The sequence below is a fragment of the Chenopodium album genome, chromosome 27, assembly GCF_948465745.1.
Source record: "Chenopodium album chromosome 27, dcCheAlbu1.1, whole genome shotgun sequence".
Classification (NCBI taxonomy): Eukaryota; Viridiplantae; Streptophyta; class Magnoliopsida; order Caryophyllales; family Amaranthaceae; genus Chenopodium; species Chenopodium album.
In genome coordinates, this window is record NC_137860.1 from 2,946,915 (window position 1) to 2,969,519 (window position 22,605).

Here is a 22,605-nt window from a genome sequence, read left to right on the forward strand (position 1 = left end):
CTGATCGATCACTTGCTACATCTAGGAATTCCTCACTTGCTAGTTGCTACATTTGTGACTTTAGACATGCTACACTCTACAACACTAGCTCAATTTAGGCAATCTAATCTTAGCCTACATGTAATATTGATTGTTGGGCCTTAGGTCAAGGCCCACTAGGAGCTAAAATGACTCACATATACTTTAAGTGAGTTTTCATCCTAAAAGCATATATACTTCTATAATTGATTAAGTAGCCCACAAACCTACTAAGTTAGCCATTTACGTACCATTCGTATATTGGTTTGACGGCTTGACATGTAAAAGGTGCCCGTTAAGTAGTTTGATACTTCAGTTGGACCCATTCAAAATGGATTATATTTGAATTAGATGTATCAATTATTTGGTTTGATTCAATCTATATCCCATCAAGATATAAGAAATCAATCCAAAAAAAAAAAAAAAAAAAAAGTCGAGCCTGTCTTATTTAAATTCTAACTTGATCTAATTTTTACTCCTAGCTCGTCAAATAATGAAGTGCTATTCATTAAGTGAAATATGGTACTCCGATCCGTATAATAGTTACCTTAGTTATTCATTACCCTCTGATTAAGGTACATTGACCTATACTAGAATATTCATTACCCTCTTTTGTAGTTTTGTCTCCTTACTGTATAACAAAATAATCCATCAATTTAAACCAACATACAAAACAAACATAAATACCAAGGAAAAAAAAGATCAAGCTATACCTCTTCCTGAACTAACAGGAAGATGATGATCTAAATTTGAAGCGAACTCACTGATTCCAATTGATATATCTATGAGCCTAAGATTATATCCAATCTGTTCAGCAATAAATACTCTATTTTTTTTAATTTTAAAATGAGAATTGAGCAAAAACACGTACTGTAATTGCATCAGGAAGTTTTAGGAGCTACATATCAGTTAAAAACAATTGGCATAATTTCGAATTTCTATGAAAAATTAACAAGAATACAAAAAAAATTAAACAGATCTTCAAATTAAATTATTGAGCATGTACAATCACCTTTTAGCAACAATGAACATAACAATGCAACAGCAAAAGGTCAACAATATGAAAAGAAACAATCAATTTATGCCTACAAGAGAGATGAGGGTACTCATCACTAAAGCGGGAGGAAGGCGAGCACTTGGTAAGTGGTTGGAATTATATATGAGCGAGTATAAAGGGGAGTGAGGGTTATGGTTGAACCACAACGCTCCGCTTTAAACTTGAAGAACAGAAGAGTGGTCTTCATAGGTAAGGTTAAATCACATTCATCACCACGTGGGATTACAGGGGAGAAAACGGCCAAGCATAAGATTTTGTTGGTGTCATCTAGACAAAACAACGAATCAAAGTCGAAGGTACAATCATCGACAGAGAAATCTTCTTCAATAACCCGAGTGGACCACTGCACGTCTAGCCACTTCCCAGTGGCAACCTCGTATGCTTCAACAAGATTAGGAAGTTTACGGAAATGAAGATAGAGGACACCATCAACAAGTACAGCATCCAGAACACTGCTCCAAACATTGAAATTGGAGTCTAGACATTCCCATGTACCAGCACTAAGATGAGTTGGAGGATAAAAGGCATAGAGGGAATTCGAGGAAAGCTTGTTGTCATGTATGTAAATTAGAATGCGATTGTTGGTAGGGTCAGGAATGACTGGCATATATGTAACACAGTTCACCAGTTCGGAAGGCAAAGTGCCAAGAGTCTTCCAGGAGCCATTATCGACATCAAGAAACATTGGAACAGGCTCGAAATATCGAATGCAGTATACAACCCCATTAAGGCAGGTGTAGATGAATTGAGATAGATCATTGACCGGCGCTGAGCCCCATGTCCCAACACCACCAACACGACTATCATCTGTCATCGAATTAATGGAACCAAAATGTAAGTGAGACGCGCCCATGTAATAATGAAATTCAGAATCGGATGATGATGATATATTATTCCCACCAAAGATGAAGATGGACTGACCCGCAGCCACCATTTCACCAACCCCCCCAGCACTTCGCAGTGAAGGTAAACAATTATAATATATTTTGTCAAGCTTCAGATCAACTAAGTGGAATTCGTCTCGTCTAACGGTTTTTTCAATCATATTACCATTGTCTTCGTTTTGACATTGTACCTTGTCGTCAATATCCTTTATTGAGCGCACTAGAATCTTTCTTTCAATCGAGGATTCCTCGATAGCCTTGTGAACACACTCGTGTTGCACCACGAGCTGATAAGCCCTATCGAGGCTAGGCAACGGATCCTGCGATAAAATATTAGTGCGGAGAGAAGAATAAATACCAGAATACAATCCCATTAAAAAATCATGAAGACGAGATTGTTCTCTCCGTTGTTCATGAAGCTGACCCGCTGTACATGAAGAGCAACACGCACAAGAAATTAAAGGCTCAAGGTGGTCGAGCTCATGCCATATAGCTTGTAATTTCCCATAGTAGACGGAAACCTGCATTGACTTGGTCTGCTCACACTTAGCTAGCAACGACCGAAGCTGCTTAATACGGGGACCATTGGGTTCAGTTTTAGCTGGGGGTGGCGGTGGCGGTGGCGGTGGCGGTGGCAGTGGTGTTTTATCGTCCTCGGCCATGATAAATTCAACGTGCTCTTGACAGGGGCGGATCAAGAATTTCCGAGCCTGTGAGTCCCCATGAATTATTAATCACCTTATTTACCCGTGAAAGTACAAAAATTTCGGGTCCAACATATGAACAAAAATGTATATATTACAACCAAATTGATTTCAATCCAACAAATAGGACACAAAAATTCATATTATAACCACGTAGTAGTTAAAAAATCCATCTTATAAGCTGATATTACTACAAATAACACATTACAAACATATAAAATATAGAGATTAATACAAACTATGACAAATTGGCAATCACTGATAGTCAAAACTCAAAACTCTAAATTTCACAGAAAATGACTTATAATTCGAATTTCAGAAATAATTCATCAAGGGACAGTTTTCAAATGGCTACAATAAAATTGTGGCCATTGTAACTGAGTGAATCACAACCCTCCAATTAATTAAATTCATCATATCCATCAATTTAGTTATTTTAAAATACATCTTATAAAAAAAAAAAAAAATAGATAAAAATAATTCAGCTTTTTTATTACAGAGTACTTCAAAATTTGGTCTAAGGATGAAATTTCTAATTTATCTTATTGATGATTAATATTTTTTTATCTTTAATGCCAATTGATTGTTTTCTTGAAAATTAGAGATAAATCTCACAATTTTTCATCATCTTCCTTAATCCTCGATTTTTCTGGTTTTCTTTTATAGAGGATGATTCATTGTTTGATAAATTTGATGCAAAATCTATGGACCTTGTAATATACTTCGTATATAATGCCGTAGATTGGGTTTATTGTTAATAAACTAGTATAATCAAATGTTGATTTTTTAATGGAGATGGGAGATTTCTTGAAACTTAGAAATTGCCAGTATATGCATTAATGACGGCAAAGTTCAGTTTTTTGTTTCGGAAACTGCATAACTGTTTTTTTTTTTTTTTTTTTTTTTTTTTTGTCCTCCATTTCTTATTAAAAATTTAAGTCAATCGATGAATGAACAAGATTGAACATTAAAAATAAAGGGTCAAGATTAGAACTAATTACAATAGCTACAATTTTATTGTAGCCATTGAATAGTCTTCCTTCATCAAGAAATTGTGTTAATTGGGTAACAAATTTATCCCAAATATCTCTGAATAATCAATAAAAGCCTCCCAATTAAATAGCTTGAGCATAAAATCGATGCAAATTTCCAAAATCAAAATGATAACAAAACCCACCTCAAATTAATCATCAATTTCAATTATAACCAAATATTTATATAAAAAAAACAAGAATAAATTAAGCAGTGAAAGAAAAACCTTGAAAGCAGTGGCTTGCAGGCTTGGTGGGACAAATTAGAGAGGAAAAGATAATTATGTGGCTTGCCTTCTCATTAATCACAATGAAAAATATACAGTGTTACATCCTTCTAGCCCTAGAATAAAAGATCGATAACCTAGAATATGAGGAAGTTAACTAAATTATACTTCGTATTGTCAATATCAAATAATATCCCGAAATATCTTAATTATTTCGTCCCAACTTTTTTTCCCTAATCATAACACTAACACAACTAAACATATCATATTGTCATTTTTTCTAGATTATTATTAAATCACGTAAAATTTAAATTAACATCAAACATAAACATCACTCACTTAGTCACTTATCATGTTTTTCTAGCTAGATTATGGATTACATAAAATAAAATTCAGTCAACTAGAGAATTAATTTTATAATCCATAGTTTCATATCAAAACAACCGTCGAATACAGAAAAACATGAAACTATTCATCAAACATATGCTACAATCGACTTGATAATTATTTCAAAGTGAATCAAAAATTATACCTGAGAAAGAGAGATACAGAAACAGAGACAGAGAAGAAAATTGGTGAGACAAAGGAAAAACCCTAAGATTTTTTTAAAAAATTTAATTAACCCTAAGATTTTTAATTACGAATTAGTTGGTACTTTTTTATTAAGAAATTAGGGTCCAGTTTGGCAGCATGGTAACAAATTGGACTTGGCCACATAATGTGGACTTTGTTAGTACGTGTTGGGTTATTTAAGCAAAGAGCGAGTTCAGAAGCATTGAAAGTAGTTGACTAAGAAAATTGTTTTGTCTAACATTCTTTGGTTTTAATCGTGGCTTTGTGAACATCAACTCATCCACGTTGAGTCGTTAACCACTGCCGGCTGTTGTTGCCGGTTACCGTTGCCGTCCTGTCTTCACTACTGTTTGTAGTGGACTCGGATTTGGGACTTGTGATTAGAGTCGGACAACAAAGAAGTAGGGGAAGTAATTAGGAGACATACGGTTAATTATTTAAGGACGACATAAAACAACATTAATTTTTATATAGAGCTTGAAAGATTATGCAAGTGTGTGGAATTCAATAAAAAAAAAATACGAATATAAAAATTAAAGAATTCTATTTCTAAATTTTACGTCATATATTGAAATAATTTTTATTTTTTTTCATTCTTTTATTTTCTTTTTAACGAGATCATATGTATATGTTTTTTTAAAAAAAAAATTCATATGTATATTGATTAACTATATAGAAATTTCCAAACAATACCTTTATTTAGTGAGTTAAGAGTACAATTAGGTACTCAATTCTTGCTTTTTTCACCATTTAGGTACTCAATTTTTTTTACTTTGCTTTTGGGTACTCAAAGTGTTTTTCTGGTGAACTAACTCACCACTAACTCATCACTAACCATACCTAATTAAAAAATTAATATTTCTTAAAAAAAAAATGCATTAAATTTGACTAAGAAACTAGCCGTTATTTTCTTTATTTATAAGGTCATGAACCTGGCAGAATCACCATTGTTGCTCAACAAAATTCTTCCAAAACCATTTGTCCCTGATTCAATTTCAATTAAAAAAAAAAACCAAAAACAGGAAGACATAATCTGTTTGCACAGTTTGAACACCCAAACAGGGAGCTACACCTTCTTCAACACAATCAATTTCATTTTCAGCTCCTCCCTGCTCCATTCTTCGCTAAACATGAAGATTTACCATATTTTGAAGTTAGGCACTTCAAATGCACAACAAAAACACACACAACACCATCAATCACACATACACAAGTTCACCAAAACCTCCCCTGTGTTAGTGCGAAAACATAAAAACTAATCCAACCCTTGCGCAATGTAAACAACATGAAATTAACATTCAATAACAACACAAGCTTAATCCAACAACAAACAACAACAAAGCAACAAATTTAACACAGCCATTCTACATCATCAATCAGTTCAAAAAAACCCCCAAAATTTCGAAAACCCTAGGTCGAAACAATCATCAACAAATGGGCAAAAAATCCAAAATTTATATCAAAATAACAACTAAAACGATGAGAAATTGAGCTTACCTCAAAAAAAAAATGGCGGCTAAAGGTGTAGTTTTCCCCAGAATCGAGCCCAATGTGCGCGTTGTTCTTCGACAGTGACGCAACAGTGTTTTCCTGATTTGGAAAGAATAAAGGGGGAATAACAGGGGGAATAAAGGAAAAAGAAAGGGAAAGAAATGGGTGACCCGCGATTTTTTTATTCGGGTGGGGCCCACATGCTCTTAACAAAGGTACTAAATTATTTAACCCAAGGTACTGAATTCTTTGGCTGATTTAATTTTTTTGGCCGGAATTCTTAACTCAGTACCCAAAAGCAAAGTAAAAATAATTCAGTACCTAAACGGTGAAAAAAGGAAGAATTGAGTACCCACTTTTATGCTTAACTCTTATTTAGTAAATAAAACTCACAAGAACTTCCTATATTTTAAACAATTTCCTTTATTGTTTGTCTCAAATTATTTATTTATTTTTAATTATTATTACTCGAATTATTTACAAAGTAGTTCAAAAAAAGAAAAAGTTTGTTGAGATGAATAAAAGTTGTAATTTTGTTAGAGTGAAACCTTTATATAATGGTAATAGGAATACAAGTCACAAAACCCTGTTTGTAACTTTGTAAGAGGGGAATAATCGAATATATAGTGATAATTAGAGAATATAACTTTTCTTAAAAAAATTCCTCTATTGTATTTATTATAAAAAAATTGATTAATTTTTTTTTTTACTTTATTTATTTATTTTTGGTAAAAAAAAAAAAAAGTTTAAAAGTTAAGGGTTATGCACTAACAACCACTAAGGTCAGGTCAGCCGTCAGTTGCTGACACACTCAAAAGCAAAGCTAAAAAAATGGTGGCCATTTTTCACTTTTCTCTCTCCTCAAATCAAATCCAACGGTCCAGATTTCTCCTCTGACTTGACAACCCATAATCAAACGGTATACAAACCTGACATCTGTCACCGATCCCAATAAAAAAATAAAATTAAAAAAAATGGAATCCACCTGATTGTAGAAAAAACCAATTTTCTCTCTCCTCTGATCATCACACTTCTCTCGAGGGTTTTGCCTCAACTTTGACCCCCTCTTCTTCTTCTTCTTCTTTTTCCCCAAAATTCCCAGAATTTTTTCTTCGATTTTCTCTCATATAAATCTTAATTCTTTTGTTAATTCTTCATCAGCTTATTCTTCTTGTTGTTGGGTAAGTTTTAATTTTACTAATTGTTTTGGGTTTAATTAGTTAATTGCTTTTGGAATTTGTGCTAATTTAATTTATATTATTTCTTAATTTAGTAACTTTTTTGTTGTTTGTTTCAATGAAATTGGGTTTATGGGGATAAAGGGTTTTTTATTTTTAGAAATAAAAATGAATTCTTTGTAATTGGGAATCCCTATTAATTTTTGGTGCTAATTGTTTAATGTATTTTGGAAGGCAAATTATAGATTGGAGTGATTGTTATTGTTTTGATGAATGTTGAAATTATAGTTTAAATTTGTATGATTCAGCTTGTAAAGTGTGAGAATTTGCCCCTTTTCCCCAATTATTGAAAAAAATGTTCATTATTTATGCCTAAATTGGGAGAATTAAGATTTGATGAATGATGGGTTTTGATTCTATGTATGGGATGAACTGGGGTTTTACTTGAGAAAAGAAATAAAGTTTTGGGTAGGTGACTTTTGTGATTACTTGAGAAGAGGAAATTGCTCAGAAACTGAGGGTATTCTTTGTTTGACTTTGGAGTTTAGATGTGATGCTTTGAATGGATACAGCATTAGCTACAAGGGTTGCTTAGTGCGATTTTGAGATGTTTCGAGGTGGTTCAGGGTTTAGGATGTAATGAATTACATGCTCGGTTCTATAATGGATAGAGGTGTACACTTGATTTTTGACAATGAGGATTGAAGACAAGGGTTGTGTGAAATATCAACTGCTTCAGTAAATGACCTTTTCTGTAAGGAAGATTGCAAAATTGTCTGGCTAAAATTCAGCAAAATGTAGTTTAGGATGCTTGCACTTCTCTAGACTTTGCTGGGATGTTAGAACCACTTAGACTTTCTGGGTAGATGACAACTTCAATTGTGTGCCAGTTAAATCGGAAAATTGTCATCATCTGAATCCATATGTTGAACTTATTTGGTTTTTGTCCTTGTTTTCAACATACTTTGTGCTGTCACACCACATTCACGATTTCTGATATAGTAGCTTTTTTTAGAAATGTATTATTTTTGAATTTCTGAATTGTATTGGCATAGGATTCTTGATTTTCTGAGAGTGTAATCTGAATTATGATTGTAAAATGGTGCAGCTTGTAAGTGTCCAAGAAGATAGCCATCTCAGTGATCAATTCAGTTTGTTGACAGACAGCATAAATTCTTGGTTTGGAATGCCTTAAGATCAACTTGCTGAATTTCTTCTTTAAAATTTTCCCAATGGTTACACAAGAGGAAAACGCTGTAGTTATATCTCCTAAAGATAAATTGGGGCAGGGATTGAGCCCTGATTCTACAATAAATGCTTCCAGTACTGATCGAGAAGCTATTGTCCCTGAAAAACCATCTGAAGATGGATATAATTGGAGAAAATATGGGCAGAAAAATGTCAAAGGAAATGAATATATAAGAAGTTATTACAAATGTTCACATCCAAACTGCCAGGTGAAGAAACAAGTGGAGCGATCCCAGGATGGGCGGATCACAGATATTAATTACCTGGGAGAGCATGAGCATGCTAAACCTCATTCTGATCCCCAAGTACCTGTTCCCTCTCTTCTGTCCGTTAAAGTACAGATATCAGATTGTCCACCAGCTGCTGTTGAAGGTAAAAAGGATATAATCTTTAATTTCTTAAGCTTAAAAATTGGTGAACTTTTTTTAACTTACCTCTTCATATTCTCCAATCTGAAGGTAAACCATCAGATGTGCAAGCCCGTGCAACTGGTCATTTTCAGAAAGTGGAATTATGTGAGCATGCTATAGTTAAGGTGGCTGATGATGCTACACCTGTACCTCTCACACCATCAAGTCAATCAAGGGATGATCATAGTGAAAACTTTACCCTGAAGAGACGGTATGTTGGAACATCTGTTTCATCTTTATGCTTGCTTTTGTTGTTCAAATTGTGTTTGTTCTTACTTGTCAGCAATTTATGCTTTGAAAAAATCATGAACCAAAACAGGAAGAGAGGCATTGATGGTGTTGATAACACAGCAGAGAAACCCAGCCATGAAGCACGGATTGTCGTCCATACAGTTAGTGAGGTTGATATCGTTAATGATGGGTTCAGGTGGCGGAAGTATGGACAGAAAATGGTCAAGGGAAACCCTAACCCAAGGTATACACTGTATACTATGCTCTTTACAGCTACATGATCCCTGTGAGTCTTAGGATAGACACAAACATGAGACATCAAGAACTGATCATACCTACTATTGTCACCTAAATTAGAGTTCCTACATCTTTTTTATTACGGTGATATATAGTCAGTCAGTTTAACAATGAAGTTGATCTTGTTATCAATTATTTTTCTTATGCACAATTGCAGTAAGATTGTGAAATGAAAATAATTAAATGATATGCAATTTTTCTGATCAATGATCTTGTACTACAGTGTTATGAACTCTACTGCATTTTACTGTACAATATATCACAACCATGTAGGTCCTAGTGTTTTCATGGTCTTATTACACAGGGCTTTTATATTTTATCATCTTTTACTATGCTTTTGTTCTTAAAGAGTTGTGAGGATACTGAGAAGGGGAAATCTTATGACTATTTTTCAATACTTGGCGTTCTAAGTAGTAACTTTTAAGTTTGCTTTCCTGAAGATCTTAGATAAACTGGCAAGATATCTAATTAAAATATACGTGGGTATCATATGTACTTTATATTTATAAAGCGGTCAGTTTAATCTTAAATTGAAAGCATCTGACTTTGATAAGCTAGCTAGCTTACTCGTTTTTTCTGATGCTCCTCATTTATAGTCTTAGCTCTGAAGAATCCTGTTGCAATTAGGAACATCATGTGCTGATTTGGAAATCTAGATCCTTTTTTCATTGTTTCGCAAAATAAATTATTGATCTGACCCTTTTCTCTTGTCTACATATTTTTCCTCCTCTCTTTTTCTTTGTTTTCAATACAAGATCTGGTAAATAATGCTCTACTATCTGCTTATGTTACTTCGGTTTCTTCCTACTGTAAAATTTGTGACACTTTCCTCTGCTTAGCCCTTGTGGTATATAGTATAAATAGAGTGTAGACAATTTCCTATTGCCTCGTACTAGGCTCCAATTTGGTTGGAATAAGTTTGATGTGTACAGCCATATTTGTACCATTGCAAGGAGGCTCTTAGTCTTAAATCCACCCATACAATGGCAAAGAGTTCATCTGGTAGATTCCTAGTATCTGGATTCAATTAATTGGCCAATAATCTCACAACAGTTTGAGAAATATCATTTAAGTCTTAAAGACAATTGATTTAAGTCTGCTGCAATCCATAGGCAAAAGATGAGAAGGCAAAAGATGAGAAACTTCTCATTTATGCTCCTTTCAAAAAATAAAAACTGTAAAATTGCATTCTTTGTCAAGTATAGCCATGATTTAGTCATAAGTTTAGAAGGCATAGCTTAGTAAATACTTTATTGTTATAATACTTATCAACGGGTTATAATGTCATATTATTTAGTTCTGTTAAGAATCTTTGCCAAATTTTGCCGAATTTTCATTCTAGTAATTTCTTGTCATGCTTTTGGTTGCAACACATTTAGTTTTAGTATTGCTCTTTAGCTACAGTTGAATTGACAAGGGTTACTTTGGGGAATCTCATGTAATTAATTATGTAGTGCTCTTTCTTTTTCTAACTCACCACCTCTTTCATATTTGTAGTGTTTTGGATTTAATCTCATTTACATTTTTCTGGACTGTTATTATTTAGGAGTTACTACCGATGCTCGACTACGGGTTGCCCAGTTAAGAAACACGTTGAAAGGGCCTCGCATGATCCTAAAGTAGTTATCACCACGTATGAGGGTGAACATGATCATAGTATGCCTCCTATAAGGACTATTCTTCCCCAGACTCCTGGAGCTTCTATGGGTGAGATGGAGTCTAATGGCATGAGTAAATCCAAGTCAGAAGAAGGGGTTGCAGTTCAAGATGCTGCAATAACAGGTAAACTCGAAAAAGGTGATTCTGTTGATCCTATTACCAATGAAAAAGAAAACAATCTAGCAATTGTGGTGAGGGCTGAAGATGCTGTTACTGGATCCATTGAGCAAGAAGCCAATCATAAAGCTGAGAGATCTGAACATAATCCTCAAATTGCTAAGCAGGAAATTGATCAGACTGATAATAAAGATCAGATGGTCAAACAAGAGAAACTTGCTTCAATTCACGTTGATATGAAGCCAGAAGCTGTATCATCTGAGGCAAAAAATTCTGATACAATCGCTGATAGGAAATCAGAAGTTGTATCAACTGAGGCAAAAAAACCTGATACAATTGTTGATAAGAAACCAGAAGTATCAACTGAGGCAAAAAAAACCTGATACAGTAGTTGATATGGATGTTGTATCAACTGAGGCAACAAAACCTGATACAACCGTTGATATGAAGCCAGAAAAGGCATCAACTGAGGCAAAAAGACCTGATGCAATAGTTGAAAGCTCTCGTGCTGAAGCAAAGTCAAATGGACTACAAAGGCCTAATGCAGAAGCTGTCAACTGCTGAACACGTTGTTGTCGCTGATTGAAGTCATAGCTGATAGAGGATTGTTGTAGACAATGGCATTCATTGACATAGAAAATGCTGCAGGTGGAGGGAGTATTCTGGAGGTGTTATAAACATTGTAAATAAATCTAATTAGACAAAGGGGGGCAGCCATAGCCTGAGGAGTCTAATTTAATTATTGAGAATAAAAATATCATAGATTTCCCTTCAAAAAATGTCTCATAGTTGGAAGTTGGAAGTGCTATTTGATTGTATTTAGTGTATTTCCTGTGGATATGTATCAAATGGATGAATTTGTAAGCTCTCTATAGTTTGATTATGGAAATGACCATTGCTTTGGATTTCCAGATTAAGGACCAATTCAATTTTCTAGTTTTCTTTATAAGGTTGGATTGAACAAGGTAAACATTTGATGTCATACGAGTAATCGAGTATTACTTTTTGGTTACTTTCAGGTCTCATCCTCAAATTTTTCAACAATACTCTTTTATCTTTCAATGTCTTTTTTTTTTCCTTCCTAAATATTCTTTGAAATCATTCTAAAACTACCAAAGTACTCTTTATTTCAAGACAAATAATGTAACATAAATTGGAAAAACAAAAGGGAGCTTAAGGGCTGCTGTTGCAAACCTGCAACTTCAATAAGCAGTAGAAACTAATTAAGAAAATGCATAAGAGTACAAGTTACAACATGATTTCTCGGCCTCAGATATTATGCAAAGAAATCAATAGGCAACTAACTACATTGCCAAGCACAAGAAGCAACCAAATCTCTATTCATCCACCCAAGATAAAGAGCTCCATCCCTTTCTTCTAACCTATATCTATCACAATAATTCTTCAGCAGTGTCTTTATTGTGCTATTTACCAAAACGCTCAAAGGGTAAGGCTTAAACCCTGCCATTGTGAAGCGCGATCTCCACTTTCCAAGTAGTTCATGGCGCTCCACCCTCTCGGCTCCCTCACAAGCTATCAAATTAACCACATCCCTAGCTAAACAGTGTTGCTCAACATTAATTCGATCTTTATGAACCCTTGGCAGAGTCACATCCATGGACTCGAACATTGCCATATAATAGTCCAATGTCTCAAGAAAACGTGGCAAGAAAGCAGCTGTATTTGTGTTACATTCTTGCTCTACAAGTGTCACTACTTTTGGGTTCAAGCCTTTAACCAGCCTAAGTAACCGATCCCTGTGATTCTCAGTGCTTACACTTTCGTCAGGCATATGATGCAGCATGAAAGCAAAATTCACTGCCAAGGCCTCACCACGTCGAATTCCAAGATCTTTCAACTGAACCCGACAACCTGAGATATCAACAGCATGGAATTCAAACGGAACCTTGAATGCCTGAGCTAACCTTGAAAGCCTCTGGCCAACTATATTCAGCCCCCCTCCACGGGCATATGCTGAATATGAGTCATCAATTCCAGTTACCCGAATGTGGGGGGCTCCACCAGGCCGGGCTGCAAAAGCTTGTAGAAGAGTCACCCATTGGGTCCCTTGACCTATTTGGAAATCAATGATATGGACTCTCCTTTCATTTTTCATAGCTTCAGCAATGGCACCATTCGCGGACATGTAGCCAAACTTAATGTATGGACAGACCTCAAAAAGTATATGCAAGTAAGATAATAGATCCGCACTTGCAGGCTCTTTGCTCTTCAATGCTTTGTAAATGGAGCTACCTGAGGAGGCCTGCCTTGCCACCAGTCCTTCCAACATGTATGCTCCTAATCTTTGAATTGGACTACCCGAGACTGATACCATCTGTCTCAGCTCATCCATCAGCCATTGGGCGACCAACTGATCATTCTCAACAACTGCTCTTGCACAGGCAACAAGAACCTGTTTCACGTCTTTGCAAGCGAGCATCTCAATCACTTTACCCCAGCTGTCCATCTCTAATGGGGTTACATGGGACCCGCTCATGATCATGCTGCTATAACCATCTGTTATATCAGTAGTATCAGGTCCCAGCATCACGTTTTCCAACTCCCTCAGCTTCCACTTCAAGTCACTGCAATCATCTGTAACACATGAGTTACTCACAGGTGAGTTATTGGCGTAATCAGGAGAGCAGTGTTGATCAGGCGGGTATGAACTGGAATCGAGTAGTGATCCAGGGCTTCCACTGGATGCAAAGGTAAGAGTAGATGCAGAGCTAAGCATCATATAACTGCCAATTCCAGAGGATAATTCCAGGGTGTTGTACTGACCTGGGGAAGTTTTCGAGGTTGCATAACTTTCAGTGTTGAGGTTAGAATAGAGTTGAGGATTCAAAGGCTGACACTGAAGCATGAAATGTGTATCAACTTCTCTCTTAGGCTGATAATACAAACTGTTCGACATCGATGAGCTTAATACTGCCAGACAAATGTACTGCTTGTCCTTGTGAGAAAAACAAAATTTACCAAAATTTCTCACCAACAAATTTTATTTCAGAAACTCAAGCCCTCATCCTGCTGGATGTCAACAGGTTGATCCGCCAATGCACCTCTTGCTTTCCAGCTACTCAAATTCATGAATACTTGTGAAAGTAATCGAAACCTGCAGAGAACAGAAACACACATTTTTAATGATCCATCTAGAGTGGAAAAAATTGTACATCAACCTAAGGAAATCTATCATTACATATGAAAGGGGAAAGTTCATACATCTTTAAGTTAGCATATAGAGAACGAAGAAAGCAATGCAAACATGTCAAAATCAGAAACACCAATTAGTCAATTCGAACAGACAACCCCTACCTCCACCCCCTCTCGCCCACCTACCCAATACCAATCTGTGGTCTTTCATATTGTTAATGTTCCATTTGTTGGACAGAAGAATTTGATCTGGGACAAGAGGAATCAGATTCAATGGTGTCCAACACTCTAACTACTTAAAAGCATCATATCAATATTTGATAGATACGGGGTAATTAGAAGAAAAAAAAACAGTAACTTGCAAGTAAGTTATGTCTAGAAGAGGTACTCAATCAAAGGAAGACTAGAAAGCAAAGTATCAAAAAGTAACAATTATAATCAAAAGTATACAATTACAAAGTCTATAGACCAACATTATTCACAACCCTGTCAATTTGACTTAAACCTCAAATGTCCTTGTCCTGTATTCTCTTTCCATTGAAGTCAAGTTGATAGACAACATGTATTACTATGACTAAACAACCAATCTTACACGCACAATTCGGATTCTCCATTCTAGAACAAAAATTCTTGAAAAAATCCAAAAAACAATTAGAAAAAAAAGGCACCTAAATTTAGCTATTACCAACCATTTGCTTATGAAATGCCAGGTTATCTCTCATCTAAAATCTTTCCAAATTCTTTCCTTGTCCAATTCTTACGATGATCGAAAATGATCGAATTGTCCACTCGAGCAAGAGAATAATCGGACTAAACTTTCGTTACACTTAAAATTGACCTTAAAGCCGACCAATTCTTTTGGGAATAAAGCTTTTATGTTGTTGTCAAAATTGGCCTTAGAAATATTTGAACCAAAGGAAAAAAAAAAATTTCCTGGTATATAATTTCTTTTCATTGAACTTTATCTTTAAAGGGGCTAAGAGAATCCACCACTTAAAGAACCTAAAAAATTAACCATTTCTTGTACAAAAAGTGGAAATTCTACATAAATTATTATGGAATCAGAATATCAAAATTAACATGTCTACTTCATTTTAGTTTCTTTATATACCCTTTAATTATCTGAATTCTAGAAACAAAAATTGACAAATTCTTGTCAATGTACATAGAATTTTGCAACTATTGATACTACAGAAAAACTGACATTTCAGGAATCAGGATCTAAGCTGGTGAAATTATGTTATGATGATGTAAGCTTCCAAAACAAATGTTCAAGCAGAAAGTTTAGTATATGAACAAAAAACAAAAATATAACCCCAAGATCTAACAGCAACCCTTTTAGAGTTTTAGCGGGTTTTACTGTTCGTGTGTATGAGATTGATCAACCTCGGATATAAACTAACATAAAATAATTCAAGTACAGTAGGATGAGTGTGATAACATTGAAACCAGGACTTAAATTTTTGTACTTTTAACAGTAAGTTACACAACAAAAAATTGATATTTTTTAATAGTCAAAACATTGCAAAGCATGAAACATAAGCTCAAAGGAAGTAAGAAAATAATTGAAAAGAAACCCAGAATTTTGAAGAATATATCATTTGTAGTATGAAATTGTATAATCAGATGTTGCATAAACATACCTTGGTTAGTTGAAGAGAGGAATAAGTTGTTTAAAGAGAGAGAGTAAAAGAGAGAGAAGCAGAGGAAAAGAGAGAGGTGATGAGGGACAGCAATTGCAGAGTGCTATGAGTAAGAATAGCACCTGTGTGGATTATAATATTACCTTCTAACCATATTGCCCTTGGTTTCTCACATAACTACTAAAATGCCCCTCTTCACCCTGTGTTAGTATTGTTCTCTTCGACTTAAGGTCTGTTTTGATTGACTGAACTAAGCTAAACTGAACTGAATATTTTATGTGAGAAGGAAATTAAGAACTGAACTGAAAATAATCAGAAGAGAACAGACCCTTATTCTTAAAGGTGTTAAATACCGCCGTCTAAATTTATCGCCACCGCCATCATTACAAGCAAACTGACAATCTTGTTCTTACTAACCTTTTTTTTTCCCATTTTCTCTCGCAAACATTAATTCATCAACCACAACCGTGTCAACCACCACCTTCTACACCGGATAGCCACAAGGACGGCAAAAAGTCGACAAGAAATGGATGGTGATCGAGGTGGCTCGACGAAAAATGAATTGGGGGTCAATCGGAGCTCCACTGCAATCGATTACCGTGGACAGTAACCGATTTAGTAAAGGCAAGATTGTCAGTTTGCTCGAAATGATGGCGGTGGCGATAAATTTGGATGGCGGCATTTAGCATTTCACTATTCTTATTGCTCGTACTTTCTTTGTTTTGTTTACCTGGCATGTTTAGATGTTTAACATGAATCTTCACGAGAAAATATAAGCTTATCTTCTACATTTTGCTTATCAGATGATAAAAATGTAAATAAATCAACAACTTTTTATCAAATATGGGACCTATAATTGTTGATTTATTTACAAAAATGACATACCGACTCGATAAAATTGATAATTTATTTACGATTTTGCCAAGATAAACTGAGGCTTCTTCAATCTTAACGCTCCATTTAGTCCATTTTTTTATTTTTAGATGAAATTAGTCTTTTACATGGAAACAAGATTAGATAATTTTTACTAATTAAGACTAATTACAATCGAAATCGATCTAAAACATTCATATTAAAGTAGATCTTTAAAAAAATTATTTTAATGTGAAGAGAATACAGTCTAATACTTAAGTTACATGGCAATAATTACTTTCTTTGTCCAAATTTGGTGTGCTAACTTGTCATGGCACTAGGATGTTAGTGGTAGTGAGTTTTATTGGAAACCTAGACCATTTAGGTGGGGATGGTGGGTGAAGATTTTAAAGGTGATGACTCTAATAAGGTGAGGATAGAGATAAAACCGCGACCCGCTCTGTGTGGTGCGGTGGGTATAGATTTAGGGTGTACCCGTTTAGCCTTATCCATCCTCACAAAATTCTATTATACTTTTTAAGTTTTTATATAACTTATGTTATATTTTACCAAACTTTTTTATAATAATATAAAGTTACTAGTTTTTAGCCCAAGCAACACTCGGATATTTACAAGAAATTTTTTTTAAAAAAAAAAATGTTCGTACAAAGTATCTATTTATGTTATCAAACTATTTTAAATTAGATTCGATAATATAGAGTACTGATCTCTCATTTTAATTTGCTGACATGTTATGTGTTAAATTGAGGTTTTTTTTTTTTTCTTAAAGTAGAAAACAAACCATACATATTATATATTGACCTTTAAAGAATCAAGAAAATATACATTTCTTCACCAAAAAAATGGAAATATAACATTTTATAGATTAACAATTAAAAATATTTTATTTATTTAAGTTGTTATTATTGTTCTATTGTTTAGGTTGTTTAGGCATATTATTATTATTATTATTATTATTATTATTAGCTATCTTATTTTTTTTAAAGAAAAAATAGGGTTTTGGCGGGAAATTTTTTATTGTAAATGCGACAAGTGTACTTAAAGGATGATGTTGGTGGAAATGTTTGATTTGTATATTAAAAAATTAGCAAAAAATAAATTAAGCAAAATAAATGTTCAAAGCCTGTTGGGTTGACTCGAACCCAAAACTTTGGGCAAGGGTTGAACATTTCTTGACTCGTAACCTAAAAGTGACCCAATCCGAGATGACTCATGACCCGACCCTAATTGACAAATCTATATAGTAATAAAATTCTATTAGATTGTGAAGTATATTATTTTAACCTATTAGTATATATTAAAAATGGGTGTTTTACGCTTTAAACTACTTCAACTAACAATTTTATCCTAAAATTCTATCCAAATAGAATTCTAAATTAACTTTTGTTTATCTTATGAAGTCTATTTAAATCTATCCAACGTGCGCGACACTTGGCAAAAAGTTAGAATGCCAAGTGTCGCTGCCTCGTGACCTGGCTAAAAGTTTAACATTATATATTAGTTAGTTTTTATGATGTGATATTAAATCTTTAAATATAAGGGTAAATAAATAAATAAGAATAACTTTTTGTTAAGGGCCTGTTTTGATTTACTAAGAACTGATTGGAGCTGAGCTAAAATGAATTGTTTCTGAGAGAAGGAAATTAGGAACTAAACTGAATTGATTGGAACTGAATCGAAATAAATTGAAATTAAGCTGAAGAGAACATGCCCTAAATAAAAAGGGTTACGACTATTAAAAATAAAAATAAATAAGAGGGTTACGTTGAACACTCGTAGACGCTGTACATATCTATTCATTCTTATTTCCTTAATAATTATTGAACCACAAATAGTCGAATACTTGAAGTGTCGAAGATTTGCATCTTGAGCAATAAAATTAAATATACACGACTCTGATGTATATTCATTTGATCCCATATCTACATAATTTGAAATTTAAACCAACTCGAATAAATACAACCTTTGTGTACATGTTTTTTTTTTTTTTTTTTTTTTAAACCTATAAGTAGAGTTTGATTCCATATGTTTCGATCCAAAATAACTCAGAGCTGAATCTATTCAAAGAACTTGTTTACCAACTTATTAAAATACTCCGTAAATAAATAGAATCATATTTAAAATAATTAAAATGAGTGAGATGATGAGCACAAAGAAATTCAGAAATTAGTTGCACTAACAAAACAACAAAAAACAAAGGCGTAAGTAAGAATATAGATGCTGGGGAAGGTGACCCACATCAGTCGCTAGGAATGAAGAGATAGAGATCTCAGTACAATTTTAGTCTTTTGTGACGTGGTAACCAGTGCCTTCCACTTCAGCCTTCATCTTACGGTAACCTTTTTTTTCTCATCTTTTGTGCTTCCTTTTTTTCCGTAACTAGCATCAACTTGCTATCTTAAAACCCTATAAACGATGTAGCATGTCTTGCGTACGATTGATCATATCATATACTTCCTCCGTTTTGACTAGCTTTGACTTTTACACTATTTATGTACTCCACTTTAACTAGTTTTGACGATTTATAGCTAAGAAAAAATATAGTCATGTGTGATCTTGTTAGATTCGTCTCGTTTTATACTATTTTAATATCTAACGTTTATAATTTTTACATATTGCTTATTAAAGATATAAACGATTGTAATAATGCGTCGTCAAGCGTGAAAGAAGAAGTGTTGCAAGTAAAAAAAAAAACAGAGGAAGTATATAATCACTTGTAAAATAGCAAAATACTTGTAATTCTTATAATATTAACCAAATAACCCCTATAACATTAGTAAAGTAGTCCCTATAATACTGACGAAATAACCACACTAACAAAGTAACTCCTATGATAGCGTGTGGCCAAATACATATAAATTTTTTGTTAAAGCCGAGATTAAAATAATACAGAATATTAATTAATACATTTGTGTGAAATGTTTTCCATATTGGAGAGAGAAGAATGATATGTTTAGGTTTAAGGGGGCCCGTTTTATTCACTTTATTTTCACATATTTCAAGTAATTTTTTTATAGAGTTAGGGCCTGTTCTCATATGTTGAAATTCAGCTGAACTGAACTGAGCTGAGCTAAACTGAGCTGACTGAACTGAACTGAACTGAATTTCAATATAAAAGAAAAGGCCCTTAAGCTATAAAGATTCCAAACATACATAACTACGTATCAATTAGAAACCGATGCAAGAGAATACCATATATACATATATTCCCTCCGTCTCATAATATAGTTCATGCTTTCCTAATGTGGAGTACCAAAATATTGTTTATGTTGTTATTTTTGGATAGTATGTAAAGATCATTATACCCTCACTTTTTTTAACTTTATTCATTGTACTTTCTAAATTACTCTTGAATTTTGCACATGTATTGTACTTTTTTCCACTTTCTCTCTCTAACTTTTGTCTATAATTTTACTTTTTACTTTCATTAATGTACTTCATCTACTTTTTCCTTCTATTTTTCAAATACCATGAAAAAACACAAACAAGAATTACTCGTATATTATGAAACGGAGGGAGTATATGAGTATTATATAGCCTAATCCAACTCGAACTACCATGCTATACAGAAGGATCCTTCTGTCTTAGTGTCTTCTCCCGTTCAAATTGAACTTGCCTAGCTGATCCATACCCAAAAGGGCATAATTTAACTAGCTTAGCATTAATTTTGTAATTAAAATTAATCTCAAGATCAAATATCACATTCTAACCACTACATTTCCCATGTGAAAATTTGTAGCATACCCCTAATAGGAAGCCCTACATTTTCCTTAGTTAAAAGCGACCGTTAATTGTAGGACAACCGTTGATTAATTGTCATTAAAATTTAAGCATGCATGCATACATACATAAATTATTAAAATCTTTATAATATATGCTTCTATACATATATGCATGGATCGACAAAAAGGATTGTTTAGTGTTAGTGAAGATAAGAATTATGGTGGGGTCATTAAATTTTCATTACTCGATCTTTTAACATAATGAGGAGACAAAGTGAACTTCATGATTCTCCTTTCTTATTATAGCTTTTTTTTTTAAGTACAAGTTTTTTTTTTTTTGACAATATTTTTTAAGTACAAGTTGGAGTAGATTAGTTATTAATTAATCCTTGTTTATTAGCACGTCGTTCGAAGAATAACTAGGTGATTACATGCTATGATTTGACTAATTAAACTTTAGTTTTGCTATATTTGCGAATCTTTCTTAGCTTAAGCTCGTCATGGTTGATTAGTAATGTTGCTAATTTTGTCCATAAAAATCGAATCAAGTATAATACCGAAGACTTAATGATTTGTTACATATGGAGTATGTATGGACCACCTTAGGTTTTGCAACTGTCTTTGTTGCATACGTATTACTCCATGTTACTAATGTTGTGACTTGTATATACTCTTGACGAGGCTAAAGTGCTAGGTTGATCTCGGGGATCGATAAAATAAAATAAATTATATGAAGAACTTAATTCATCTCCGCAAACACTCAAATATACTTTTAAGTCAATTAAACTACAAGAATGTGTTATCAAGATTTTCTTAAATATGAGTTGTTATGGATCAACGTTTTGTAAGATGGTTTTGATTTAATCAACATAAATTTAAATAAGTTGACTAAAATACTACGTAAATATGTATCCACCATATTTTCTAAGTCATAAGCTGTATAGATCGAAATTTTGCAAGATGGTAATGGGGATTGCTGAAGTCGAATGCATGGTAATCAAATTCGCTCAATTGAGGTATATAGCTAGATCAATACACTTAGATATAAGAGAAAACACAATTAATTGGTCATTGAACTCATTTATAATATGGAGCAAGTCATTTTCATTTAATTCAATTTTGTGAGTGTGTAGAGAGGAAAGACACAAAATGGAAAAATGATTTAAGACATTTTGACAACCACTTTTGGATTCACAAAGTTTCATATATACGTGATTAGCCACGACGTATGGCTGGAATTACTTATTAAAGGGTTACAAGGGTCGTTGGTCAGGGATTACTTGAGTAAATCAGGAATTATTTAATTATTCAAGGATTACTCGGTCGGTTAGGGATTAGTTGGTCGGAAAATCAGTCAGGATTTACTTGTTTAGTGTTTTGGTGTGGTCAGCCGACCACACACTAATTTTGAAGGTTTGCTAATAATCTTGAAGGGCAACCATTTAATGCCAATCACGCACACTACTAGATTGCCCAAATCGTCTTTTAAGACAGTGATTCACCACTACGCAACATATGTCGACTTAGTACATCGCAACATCAAGATAAGTTCATTCTGTATTTTCTTATTTCCATAACAACTTTAATTAGGATAGTAAGATACGAGTAGTTACATTAACATTCAACTTAACATACTCGTAATAAAGTAAGTTTAAACTTTGTTTACATTAATGTAGGGACATGCCCTTTAATGTTCTCCACGTGTGTACTAAAGAAGGCCCACCAAAAGCTAGATGCACGCCCTTAGACATAGGAAACGACACAATCAAGACTTGATTGACACATTACATTTAGATTGTGTTGATCTTACATTTAGACGTCCTATATATAATTCCTACTTTTTCAATTCCTCAAAAAAAAAAAAAAAAAAAACAATAAATATGGGTGTTTTTTGCAACGGACAAAATTCGCTACTTCCACTTAAATAACTTTTGCTACAATTAGCTATATTCATCGATAATGTAATTCGGAAACATGATTAATTTATCAAAACTATGTTAATTAAGGGAGAGAAGAATCAAATTGTCACACTCATATCATATCATATCCTAAAGTTTATGCTTCATTTTTGTTGATATAAATACAATGT

General features: G+C 33.7%; 2 protein-coding genes across 3 annotated transcripts; one reads left to right on the plus strand and one right to left on the minus strand.

Annotated features, from left to right (window-relative positions):
- Positions 1–6,985: 6,985 nt before the first annotated feature.
- On the plus strand, positions 6,986–12,137 carry LOC145620350 (WRKY transcription factor SUSIBA2-like). The gene is made up of 6 exons (XM_081675013.1): positions 6,986–7,166; positions 8,272–8,783; positions 8,870–9,032; positions 9,141–9,296; positions 10,896–11,420; positions 11,563–12,137. Exons 2-6 carry the CDS (start codon positions 8,396–8,398, stop codon positions 11,687–11,689), a joined length of 1,359 nt encoding a protein of 452 aa, XP_081531139.1. The 5' UTR covers positions 6,986–7,166; positions 8,272–8,395; the 3' UTR covers positions 11,690–12,137.
- Positions 12,138–12,226: 89 nt separating this feature from the next.
- LOC145620321 (scarecrow-like protein 21) lies at positions 12,227–16,054 on the minus strand. 2 transcript variants are annotated; one of them, XM_081674966.1, is made up of 3 exons: positions 15,922–16,054; positions 13,910–14,240; positions 12,227–13,720 (listed from the first exon to the last, which is right to left on the minus strand). In XM_081674966.1, exons 2-3 carry the CDS (start codon positions 14,040–14,042, stop codon positions 12,426–12,428), a joined length of 1,428 nt encoding a protein of 475 aa, XP_081531092.1. In that variant the 5' UTR covers positions 14,043–14,240; positions 15,922–16,054; the 3' UTR covers positions 12,227–12,425. The 2 variants fall into 2 exon arrangements, with proteins under 2 accessions (XP_081531092.1, XP_081531091.1); XM_081674965.1 differs by having other exon boundaries at positions 12,227–14,240.
- Positions 16,055–22,605: the final 6,551 nt, after the last annotated feature.